This window comes from Narcine bancroftii, chromosome 7 (genome assembly GCF_036971445.1).
Source record: "Narcine bancroftii isolate sNarBan1 chromosome 7, sNarBan1.hap1, whole genome shotgun sequence".
In the NCBI taxonomy this organism is placed as follows: domain Eukaryota; kingdom Metazoa; phylum Chordata; class Chondrichthyes; order Torpediniformes; family Narcinidae; genus Narcine; species Narcine bancroftii.
This window is the reverse complement of record NC_091475.1, coordinates 38,881,910-38,895,189: the sequence shown is the minus strand read 5'-3', so window position 1 is coordinate 38,895,189 and position 13,280 is coordinate 38,881,910. Positions and strand designations below refer to the sequence as shown.

At 35.8% G+C, this 13,280-nt stretch overlaps 1 protein-coding gene across 10 annotated transcripts in view; it reads right to left on the bottom strand.

Annotated features, from left to right (window-relative positions):
• fndc3a (fibronectin type III domain containing 3A) overlaps positions 1-13,280 on the bottom strand; it is a 231,167-nt gene that overhangs the window by 41,376 nt on the left and 176,511 nt on the right. For 8 of the 10 annotated variants that reach the window (XM_069889664.1, XM_069889667.1, XM_069889671.1 and 5 more), the window contains 3 exons: positions 6,688-6,866; positions 4,099-4,212; positions 3,346-3,495 (listed from right to left, as the gene is read on the bottom strand). In XM_069889664.1, coding sequence (XP_069745765.1) covers positions 3,346-3,495; positions 4,099-4,212; positions 6,688-6,866 — 443 coding nt within the window. The remainder of the gene's footprint in view (positions 1-3,345; positions 3,496-4,098; positions 4,213-6,687; positions 6,867-13,280) is intronic. The other 2 variants (XM_069889666.1, XM_069889668.1) reach the window with 1 other exon arrangement.

Sequence of the window (13,280 nt, the reverse complement as noted above, 5' to 3'; positions counted from 1 at the left end):
CTTTTTCCTCCATTGTCTTCTCTTCCTCTCTTCTTTCCGTTGATTTTGATTTTTCTCCTTTTGTCTCCATCTTCTTTCCACCTTTATACTCACTTTTCTTTAACTTGTATTTCTGTGCCTTTGTATTTTCTCTTGTTTTTCCCGACTTTTCTGGAGAGGGCTGGAGTTCACCGTCCGGCCACTACTCCATCACGTGACTCCTCCTCCTATCCTTATTCTTAACACACATATTAAATATCTTGGCATTTTTCTTTATCCAACTCGCAACTGACATTCATTACCTCTCAATTCATGGTTTGATTTCTTTCCTGCTTTCTTTATATTCCTTAAAGACCCTCACTGTATTTTAGCTTCCCAAATCTTAGGTGTGCTTCCTTTCTTTTCTTAATTTACTGTATCTCTCATCATCCAAGGTTCCAAAACCTTAATGAATCGCTCAAGCCTGAAATATTGTTTATGTATCTTTACCTTGCAAGATAAAGTATACAGTTACATCTGCAGGGTTTCGCCAGAATTTTGTTTTTATTTCAATCATGGTGTCTGTAGACATTCACATTTTACCTCACCCTACTCTCCCTAGATTTTAATTCTGTGAGGAATTGAAATCAATTAACTTTACAACAATAGAAAATGTAGGAAACATTAAATAGATCAAGCAGTTTTTTTTTAAGATAAATAGTTAGCCTTTTAGGTCAAAGATCCTTCATTTGAACTGATCTATAGCAGGAAGTGATTAATATATGAAAATGGTTTCCCAAATAGAGGCACTGAACTGAAACACTGGATTCTTTCAATAAACAACTGAATGAATATGCTATAGTGGGCACAGTATCTTTCCTTACCTGCAATTATTTTGTTATTCAATGACTATCTAATATTATTAATATCTATTATTTCAATGAAATATGGAACATAAACGGTAATATAGTAAACTGATTTCAATTCTTCTCAGAATTATCTTTTAAAAATGAAAAAAATTTTTGCCAATGGTTGATATTGACTAAAGAGTGTACAGAAGTGGCCTTCAATCTATTCTTTTATCAATTAAATCAGGGGCCTTCAAACTTTTTAGACCATCGATCCTTTCATGGAATATTCCTCATTAACCCCCAGGCATCGATGTGTTCTTTGTATGTCAATGGGGTGTCGGGGAGGGTGTCGGATGACACCGCTGTCGGGGGTGGGGGTGGGGGGTTGGGGTTAATAGTGCTGACCATCCACCATTCCTTGTCCTCCCATTCGCTCTCAACTTATTAGATGGCCGAAGCCAAATACAACATGGCAGCCACAAGGCCAGCTCCTGTGAGAGGTTGAACACCAACAGCAGTTCTCGCAAGAGGTTGGCCACCCCTATCATACGCGCAATTTTCCATAGATATGCCACTGCTTTCGGTACCAAAAGTTTAATCAACCCCTTTTCAGGCATTTATTGATCCCTTGGTTAGTCCCATCGACCCACAGGGACCCTGAATTCAATCATTGGGGTTTTAGCTGACAATCTGATTAGAAACATTAGAAAATTTTTAATATTTTCAACTGTATTTCAGGTGGAGCTACGACCCAATTCAATAACTGCTCTTTTTGGGGGTTACTGAACAGGTTTTTCTGTACCTGCGCAACGGGTTGTGGCCTTCTCTACATTGTTGGCGAGAAGAGCCATCTTATTCAAATGGAAAGACTCTAGTCCTCCAACAGCGTTTCAATGGTTCTCTCATATTATATATAACCATATAACAATTACAGCACAGAAACAGGTCAGTTCACCCCTTCTAGTCCACGCTGAACATCTTCTCCCACCTAGTCCTATTGACCCACAACCAGCCCATAACCTCCACACCTCTCTTGTCCAAATACCTATCCAACTTTTCCTTAAATATTAAAATCAAACTTGCATCTATCACTTCAGCCAGAAAGCTCATTCCACACTCCCACCACCCTCTGAGTGAAGAAATTCCCCCTCATATTTCCCCCTTCAATCTCAATCCATGTCCTCTTGTTTGAATCTCCCCCACCATCAATGGAATAAGCCTGTCGACAGTGACTCTTTCTATCCCCTCATAATTTTAAATACCTCCTTCAAATCACCCCTCAATCCTCTATGCTCCAGGAACAAAGTTCCAGCCTGCCTAACCCTTCCTTGTAACTCAAACCTTGAAACCCAGGCAATATTCTTGCAAATCTCCTCCGCACTTCCTCCATTCTGTTTATGTCCTGTTTAAGTTTAGAAAAAAAATTAGATATCATGTATTTGATTCATTGGTGAAATTTGAAGATGCATGGCAACCTTTTCTGACTTGTTTGCATTTGATGTAAATGTTTTTAATGTGATTAGATTTTTTCCAGGTGAGATATAGTCTTATTTTTGTTTTTTGATTCAGGGTATGAATCAAAAGCTACAAAATATATGTAACCCTCAGGATAAGCTTAAAACAGAGTATTTGCAGGACTTTTGCAGAGTGCTTTTTGCAGGAGACACAAAGTATAGACAACAGCTTGTCTGGGAGAGCATGTGATCTTTGCAGGCAGAGGAGAACTGTTTTGCTCTCAAAGAGGGAGGGTGCGAAACAGAGAGAGAGGAGACAGAAATCAGCTCTAGAAGGACAAAGCTGGCAAACTTTGGAAGGCTGTCTGATCAAAGGAGAAGACTGGCGATCTGAAAGGTGACCTGAAAGGTGATCTGGAGAACCCTGAAGGGGACAAGTTTCATCAGCAAGACTGATTGAGAAGGAATCAATTGTGGATGTCCTGGAAAACAAATTTCTCTCTGAAAACCAGCAAGAACCCTCCTGAGTGGTAACCATTTGCCTGTTAAGCACCAAAGACTGGTGAACTTTGTTAATGCTAACTTCTGTGCACAGTACAAGAATTGACTGCAACTAGTGAGATTGGACTGTGATCCAAAGAACTTTTCTAATCTTAAATATACATTACACACACCTGTGCTTAGTATCAGAGGGGGGATTAAATAGTTAGGTAGGTTAAGTAATAAGTTAAAGTTCAATTCTGTTTACTTGTTCAAATATAATTTAAAAACTACTTTTGTTTAAGTAACCCTGTATTGTGGTGCATATCTATTACTGCTGGTTTTGGGGTCCTCTGGACTCCGTAACAACACACACACTTTTTTTTTAATGTCTTTTCTGTTTTCATCCAGTGCAGTAGAGGGGGGACCTAGTTTATACTGTTTGAAGTTGTACCTTGATATATATACATGTAGGATCAATTTTGTTCCCTTTCCTTTATTGTAAAAACCAATAAAAATGATTGAAAAAAAAAGAAACATTTGTTTTCATTTTCACAAGCTCTATAATTGTACCACTGAGATATCTAAAGATTCTCCATTACCTGAACTCTACAGAAGTAGGTAGTGGCTGGTAAGAGTCCTTTCACTTCATAATTTAGACCAGGTCCACAGTAACATATTTGCATGATACCTTCTACTACTCCCCATTCCAGCCTATACTCTGTCACATCAGCACCATTATCACCTGGTACCTATAAGATTAAAACAAAGCACATAAAAAAATCTGGCAAATAGGGAAGAACAGGCATCAACTTTATCTGTTTACATTTGCTGAGCATGGATACTGTCCAGGCAGCAACTGCCATTGAGATCAAGTATAATCATTTTATATTTATTTTAAAAAACAAGAGTCCACACCATATTCCTTGTTCCACAGTACCCCTGATACTATATTGCTGTTATTCAGCTTTCTTCAGGCTTCTGTTGGCAAAGCAACAATGGAAATAGAATTCTAAGTCAGTTCATGATAGACAAAGGCTGTTTGTTGATTGTACTGTAGATGAGCTCTGAAAATTAATTTGGCTCAATCCTCAGGCCTCCATCTTTTGATGCAAGTATTGTCCATTTGAGACTTTAAAACTGATGTAAGTTAATTTATACATCAAGAAGATTTGAGGTGGCTGGCTCTGAGGGATTACTATTAGGTGGAAAGCACATTTACTACATCTTCTAGAAATAGTTAGCTACAATAGAATCTTCCTCTGCATATTTCCTCTAAAGTAATTAATTTGTTAGTTATGTTATGTTATTCTTTATGTTAGTATTAAAAGGGAAAAAGGAGACATAATGCTTACTGTCCAGCTGACATGCACACACGTGGCTGTTTTACATACAACCTGCGGAGCGTTGCATTGATCAGGACATCCCGCTGCAGTACAAATCTCACATTTTTCAGAGAAAGGTCCATACTGAAAAAAAATACTGTATTTTAATAAAAACTCAAAGTATGTATTAAAGTATGCAATATGTTTTGAAATAAAATGTCAATCCAGAATTGAAACATTAGGAAGTCTAACTGAATGGTTTCAGTCACACCATACTCGTCTATTCAAATATGTCCAAAATGTAACATAATGTTGCTGATAAATTCATTTTAAAAAAATAATCTAACTCAATAGGTTTTGCAGTGCACTTTTTAATAGGGTTAAAAAATTACATTTAACACATACCTATTGTAATCCTATTTCTCTATTTCAAAACCAATTAACACATTTTCTTTCATGATTACTAACTCACTTGCACCACTAAATTCCTTAACCACAAAAACAAACCAAAACAATATATCTCAATTTTCACAGACACATTACAAGCTCCAGTGTTATAACACTACACTTAATTAATTAATGGAACAATTAGCAGAACTAAAATAAATGAAAACAAATATAAAAAACACAAGAAATAGGAGCAGAAATAAGCAATCTGATCCATCAATAAAATCATGGCTGATCTGGCCGTGAACTCAGCTCCACCTACCAAATCCTTAATACCCTCACTATGCAAACATCTATTTAACTCTGTCTTATATATATTTAAGGAAGCAGCCTGTACTTCTTCATTGGGCAGAGAGTTCCACAAATTCATTACTCTCTGGATAAAGGAATTACTTCTCATCTCCTTCCTAACTCTACTCCCCCAAATCTAGATGCAATGCCCCAACGTTCTAGTCTCACCTACCGATAGAAACAACTTTCTTACCTCTATTTTATCTTTCCATTTAATAATTTTGAGTTTCTAAGATCTCTCATTCTTCTAAATTCTATCAAACTACTCAATCTCTCCTCATCTCTGGAATTAACCTAGTGAACCTCATCTTCCAAACCCAGTGCATCTTTTCTCAAGAAAGGAGACCAGAACTACACACAGTACTCCAGGTGTGGCCTCATCAGTATGTTATACAGTTACAATAGAACCTGCTTGCTCTTAAATTCAATCCTTTTAGCAATTTGCCTCTTGACTACACATGCATCTTTTCATGATTCGTACACAAGCACCGTCACGTCCTACACAACAGCATGCTGCAATCTTTCACTATTTAAATGATAATATCTGATCTATTTTTACTACCAAAGTGGATGACCTCACATTTACCTACATTGTACACCATCTGCCAGACTCTTGCCTACTTGCTTAACCTATCCATATTTCTCTTCAGACTCTCTTCATTCTCTGCACAATTTGATTTTCCACTCAATTTAGTATCATTAGAAAATTCAGATATGCTACATTTGGTCCCTGATTCCAAATCGTTAATGTTCATCGTGAACAGTTACGGGATTCTTTCAGAATCTAGTAATCTCTATTATTGTCTTTGACTTTTCTGTACTCTGGTCTTACTTTTTTTTTCTAACTTTTGGTCTGTCCATTGCTTCCCTCTGACTTTCTGCATGGATTCCCATCCCCCTGCCATTTTTGTTTCCACCCTCTCCAACAGCACCAGCAAACAATCCACTTAGGACATTGATCCCAGTCCTGCACTGGTGTGCACCATTCAGTTTATACTGGTCCCACCATCCTCAGAACCAGCTTAAGTGCCCCAGGACTCTGAAATCCTCTCTTCTGCACCACTGCTCAGGCCACATGTTCATCCTAATTATTCTGCTGTTCCTATACCGACTATCATGTGGCACAGCTATCAATCCTGAGATGACTACCTTTAAGGTCCTACTTTTTAATTGATCCCCTAGCTCCCCAAGTTTGGCTGAATTCATCCCGCTTCTTTCCACATATATTATTGACTTTGCAAGAGACAATTTTCTGATAAGAAATATCAATGTAGACATTTGAAAGGAGTTCAAAGTCAATAAAAAGAAACAAATTAGAATATTTGTGACAACTAATAGCATGTTACTTCAACGTTGCCTTCCAGAACCCTTTTAATTTTTAAAGCAGAAAATGTTAAAAAATGCTCAACAATTCAGGAAGCAGTTGTGAAGAGGAGCAGAGTTAACATTTCAAGTCCATAAACTTTCAATAGAACTTGACAACTGCAAGAAAGAAAAGAATCCTTGACTGAAGAGTTGGATGTAACAAAAAGTGAAGTAGATCCATTTACCAGCAAAGCCTCGGAAAGGAGCAAGTATGCATTAATGAAGAGAGGGCAAAAAGCAACCATGTGCTGCATGGACCTCATAAAGCAACAAGCTGTGATTTACCATAAATTTCACCACAGCAGATCAAAAATGCAAACAATGGAATTTCAGTTGGAATTCATAAGGAAAGAAATGTATTTTGGGTAGTGAGCTTTAGTGATACCAGATCACAGACAAAAAGTGAAAGTGAAAGAAACAAACAAAAATCATGGAGAAAAAAAAGTAGTACTACTTTAAAGTGGGCAATCCTGGAAGAGAAGTGGCAGTGAATTAAACAATTCTTTTAATTCTTACCCCTGCTTTGTTTGCAGCCCGAAGTCTAAAATTGTACATTCTTCCTGGAAGCAAGTTGCTGACTGTACATTCTATGTTAGGCCCCTGGTATACTTCCTTGGTATCATTCAGGTCTGATGCAGACATTTCTAGCTTATAACTTGTTACTTGGGAACCACCAATCACAGGAGGTTGGCCTGCTGAGACAAATAAGAGAATTGCACATTCCAGTCTGAACAAAATCTTACATCCATATAGTTCCTTTAATGCAGCAAAAAGATCTCAAATGCTCAACAAGGATATTTTAACATAGTTTAAAATAGATCCACATGAAGTGATTTAGGGGCAGATGATTAAAAACATGGCCACTGAGTACTGAGAAACTTTTAAAGAACTTAAAGAGAAGTGGAGAGACAGAGAATTTCAGGGGTAATTTCAGAGCTTAATACAGGATCTAAAATACAGTTGTCAACAGTGGAGAGCTAAAAATTGAGATGCACAAGATACCAAAACTGGAGCTTTGGGATCCTCAGAGGTTGTAGGGCTGGAGGAGATTCCAGAGGCAAGGGAAAAAAAGTCTCAAGTTTGGCATATTGGAAATTAACTCACAGGAATTCACAGGATTAACTCTGAGTCTGAAAAGCAGCCTCCCTTACAATTGTCTAGCACCCACCTAGAGTTTTGAAGTTTAGTGTTCTAATGCCATATGCACATGAAAGACAAATGGTGAGCATGAAAGAAAGAAAAAGATTCCTGAATAGGTATTTGGCTCCCTCATACCTCTCCTGCAATTGGTAAAGTTGTTCAGTGCTGCCGCCTTTCCCACTTGATCCTGATATCTGAGCCCAAAAATGTATTGCTCAGTGATGTATATGTTCAGAGAGTAAGGAACAACAGGCCTTCTATGTGGAGAATTCCAAAGATTTATAATGCTGTGTAGAGATATTTCATCTCCATTCTAGATTCTCAATTCCATACATCAGACCCAAAAGTGATAATCTGCATCTCACAAACCAACATCCCTGTGAACAGTGCTCAAAAATATTGTTTTTCTATTCTTCCTAAAAAAGTGAATATTTTCAGATTTTGCTCACCTGCTTAATCTTTTCGTAATTCTTTGCATATTCACTGTGATTTTTTTTCAAAGCTTAAGTTATGTTTTCAGAATATAATATTAATAAGAATATTTATGCATTTTCATAAACAGGCTTAAAAAAGTTTGCTTCACTAAAGAGATTCTACAATTTGGCACCAAAATTTATCAAAAGCCTGAACAACCTTGGTGCATGAAAATGAATAGTAACACTGACCAAAATTAATGTACAATTATTAATTACAGTAAAACCCCAGTTACCTGAAACTCAAGCTGGCAAAAAAATTTGCGGAAAATAAATAAATAAAAAATACATAACTTTAAAAATGCACCTCCCCTACCAGTCGGTTCATGGAATCCTCAATCAAATAGCAAATATTTATCCGGCATCTAACAATCCCAATAGGTGCTGAATACTGGGGGTTTTACTGTACTAAGCTAATAGCATAACATATACTTGTCATTGTGGAAAAGTTCCTTATACTAATGAAAAGGGTGGGACCAATGGTAATGATTTACTTGTACTTTTTACATACAACTAATGTTTAGATTATCTCAGAAATTCTGCCAATCAATTTTATTAAGATCCTTTGATCTGGGTTCACGCTGCACTAACTCTTCAAAATGTATTGCTCTGGGATAGTCCACTTTATTTTTTTATTTAAAGCTAGCACATCTGGCTGCATTATTGCATATATTTTGGTGCGATGGACTAACATTAATTTAATTTATTTATTTAATTTACCAGTTAGAGGGACATTGTTCAATATAGTAAAGTTTATGTGGTGGTTAAGAAATTATGTTACATCTTCTTAAAAACATTAGGATTGGTAAGTCCCCAAGATCAGACGAGATATACTCCAGGTTACTAAAGGAAGCAAAGGAAGAGATTGCTGGGGCATTGACAATGAACTATGCATTCCCAGAGGCCTCAGGGGAGGTACCGGAGGATTGGAGAATGGCAAATGTGGTCCCCTTGTTTAAAAAAGGTAATAGGGAGAACCCTGGGAATTATAGACCAGTGAGTCTTATGTCAGAGGCGGACAAACTATTGGAGTGGATTCTTAGGGACAGGATTTATGAGCATTTAGAGAAGTATTATCTTCTTAAGGATAGTCAGCTTGGCTTTACGAAGGGTAGGTCATGCCTCATGAGCCTAATTTTTAAGAAAGTAACAAAATAAAATTGATGAAGTAGATGTGGTGTATATGGATTATAGGAAGGCATTTGGTAGACTAATTCAGAAAGTCTTGAGGTATGGAATCCATGGAACCTTGGATATGTGGATTCAGAATTGACTTGCCTGCAGAAAGCAGAGGGTAGTATTAGATGGAACGTATTCTTCCTGGAGGTCAGTGACAAGTGAATTTCCACAGGGATCTGTTCTGAGAACCCTGCTTTGTGATTTTTATAAATGACGTGGACAAAGAATAAGAGAGATGGGTCAATAAGTTTATAGATGACACAAAGGTCAGAGATGTTGTGGATCGTGTAGAAGGTTGACATAGTTTACAACAGGATATAGACAGGATGCAGAGTTGGGTGGAAAAGTAGTAGATGGAGTTTAGAATGGTAAAACTTGAAGGCAGAGTATATAGTTAATGGCTGGACTCTTTTTAAAAAAAAATATTTTATTTTAGTTTAAAAAATATATATATATGTATGGGGGAAAAAAAACTAAAATAAAATATATAAAATATATACACACCTCTCCAATATCAATATCAAAGTATATATACAAAAAACAAAATGAAACAATCCCTCTCCACCCTTCACAATATAAATACAAAAACACCATCAGGGCTCACATTTATGTTGACCATCAAAATTATTTATGGGAAAGTCACTTGCATTTATACTACAGCAGCATCTATTATTGTCATTTTTGTTATTGTAGTTATAATTGGGCCTCTATATGATCTAAATATGACTGCCATGTCTTAATAAATGTCATATTTGTTCTTTAAGTTGCATGTAATTTTTTCCCATAGATATGCAACTTTTCATCTCAGCAGTACATCGTCCTATATGTAGAGGGGAGTCAGATTTCCAAGTAATTGCAATACATTTTTTAGTCACTGCGTGGCTATTTTAAATAAAAAGTGGAATTTAGTTAGTTTATTGGTTATTTCAATTAAGTTTCCCAAAAGATAAAGCTCCGGGTCACCCGTGAAGGCCATTCCTGTTAATATTTCAGTAATATCCTGCCAGAAAGGTCTCACCTTCACACATGACCATGTAGCATGTAAAAACATTCATATTTCCACACCTAAAATACACCTCCAATATTTCAGATTTTGATTTGTGCAACTTTTGTGATGTGAGATATAACTGGTGCAGGAAATTATATTGCATTTATAATTAATGTCATGCGATCCAAACACCAATCAACCAACATTTTTCCATTATTTCAACACCTAGATCTGCCTTCCATCTCTCTCTTGTTCTCTGTAAACCTGGTTTTGTACTTTTATTCTGGAGAGCATAGTACATCTTAGTTATAAATTTAGGTGTATTCCCCAGCCAAATAGTTCATTCCATTTCACTAATTTCAAGTGGGGCCAGACTTGACATCCATCTTTCTTTTAGGAATGACCTTAGCTGGAGAAAACAAAAGAAAGTCCCATTAGCTACTCTGTATTCATTTCTTAATTGTTTAAAAGACATAAGAAATCCCTCCACATAGCAATCATCAATATATTATTCCTTTATCATACTATGAATTCAATATTTTGTTACCAAGATTCTTAAGCAGCAACACAATTTTTATATAATGGTGTTCTTAATGATATCTTACTTTTTTTTTCAATACAGATTTTTTTTTGCCATATTCTGATCATATGTATTAATATAGGGTTATCCTTCCTTTTTGTCTATTAACAACATTCCACATAAATAAAGTCCTTCGCTGTCTCCTCTTTTATTGAATTCAATCCCATTTGGATCTAAGAAGGATTGTCTTCTTCAAAAATTAATGGTAAAAATCTTGCTCATGCTGATAAATAGCATTCTTAAAATCCAGAAGCTTTTCCAATGAAATTCTCAGGACTTTGTTATTCCATAGGAATTGCCTTATGTAATTATTTAATAATTTAAAGAAATTTTTAGGTAATGGAATAGACAATGATTGAAAAAGATACTGTAATCTTGGCATCACATTCATTTTATACATTTACTCTTCCCACTAAAATAATTGGCAGGTCTTTCCTAATGGCAGGACTCTTAATGTGAAAGAACAAAAGGTCCTAGGATCCAAATCCACAGATCTCTCAAGGAAGCCGCACAGGTTAATAGGGTAGTTAAAAAGACTTATGAAATGCTGACCTTCATTAGTCAGGGGATTCAAATCAGGAGTCGTGAGGCAATGTTGCACTCTATAAATCTCTGGTGAGACTACATTTACAATATTGTGTTTGGTTCTGGTAACCTCATTATAGGAAAGATATGGAAGCTGCAGAGATTTACCAGATGCCTGGATTGGAAAATATATCTTTTGAGGCAAGATTATCAGAGCTAGGGCTTTTCTCTTTGGAGCGAAGGAGGATGAAAGGTGACTTAATAGAGGTCTACAAGATTATGAGAGGCATAGATAAGGTAGACAATTAGCACCTTTTTCCCAAGGTGCGAGTAGCAAACACCAGAGGACATCTGTACAAAGTAAAAGAGGAAAGTTTAGGAGAGACATCAGGAGTAAAGTTTTTTTTTTAAACACAGAATATTTGATGCCGGAATGCATTTCCAAGGTTGGTGGTAGAGGCTGGTCCAACAGGAACATTTGGATAGGCACGTGAATGCAAGAAAAATAGAAGATTATGGGTGTGAGCTAGGGAAGGTTTCATTTATTGAGTAGGTTTGCATAACATTGCAGGCTGAAGGGTCTGTACTATGCTCTGTATTCTATATTTTTTATCTTTCTGACTTTGCTTTAAAATTTTCTAGCTCTACTATCTGGAAATATCTGTTAATTGTTGAAATATCCTTATTCAACAAACAAAAAGATTGCAGGTGGTGCTAGATATACAAAAATCTACATATACTTGGAAATGGAAACAAATTCATCCTGCTAGTTTATCATTTATTTTACATTAGGCCTTTTTTGTTCACAGCACAATAATTACTTAAGTCAGAAGAGTTGTCTATCAAATAATTTTTAAGATGCAGTTTATGTAATTGAGTGTTTTATTGTTGTAAAGCTTGAACTCTTGAAATAGAACAAAATCAACATTTGTCCCAATTTTTATTTTTCATCATTTGTTTTTACAGATAAATTCATGATTTGTTAAATAATATTCTTGTTGTGTAGTGCAATGGGCCACAGAGCATCTGACATGTTGTAATACCAATACAATGATTTGAAGTCTGAAATGCTTTTCTAAAATATTTAATGAATGTAAAACAAACATAAATGCTATAAATCTATACCATTTATACAAGATCTAATTGCCAGTTAAACACTTTGAACATTAAGGAATTTAAGGGATATGGGAAAAGGAAGTGATAAATCGAGGAGAAGCAGCTATGATCTTATTGACTTGAATATTTAAGTACCCATTAAGCCTAATGTGTAAAAAAAAAGTACGCAATAGCATCAATCCACACTTAAAGAGAAAGATAATTTAGATACATTGATTCAATTTTAAAACTTTTACTTTATCAAGAAACAATACTTTTACATTAAATTTTTTTAAACTCTAAATTATTTGTATAATTTAACAATTATTGTTTGTGGTCTTTAAGTAATGTTATGGCAAGGGTAAATACATATCAAAAAAGAGGAAATATTTGAATGGAAAAATGTCACCACTGTGTCTAACAAGGGAAGTCAAACTAATGTGTAAGCAAAAAAGAGGGCATTCAAGGAAGCAAAAATTAATAGAAAGATAGAGGACTGGGAAGTTTTAAAAAACTTGCAGAAGGTAACTAAAAAATTAATAAGGAGGGAAAAGATGGAAGTGTAGTGTTCGCGCTATGGAGTGAATAACGAGACCAGCAGTCCACAGATTTGTTCCAAAACTTGTTGCTTTATTGTTTGCTCTGTTACGAACCCAAAGAACCCCAAAACCCAGCCGCAATAGATATTCACCAAGACAAATGGTTACTTAAATAAATTATCTTTAAACAGGAAAACAGGATCAAACTTTAACTTGTTACTATTAACTTAACTAACCTAACTTACCCCCCTTCTAATTCTAAGCACATGAGTATATAATGTGTATGTAAGTTCAGAAAAGTTCTTTGATTCACAGTCCAATCACACTTCTCATTCCTCCAAGTTTACTGGTTGCAAGCAATTTTTATACTGTGCACAGAATTTAACATTTATAAAGTTCACCAGGCTTTGGTGCTTGAAAGGTATATGGTTACCACTCAGGAAGGTTCTTGTTGGTTTTCAGAGAGATATCTGTTGTTCGCTGGACACAAACTGATCCCTTGTAATAAGCCATGTAGGTGTCTTGCTGAAGAAACTTGCCCCATCAAGGTTCTCCAGATGATAACATCTTTCTTTCAGATCACCACAGAA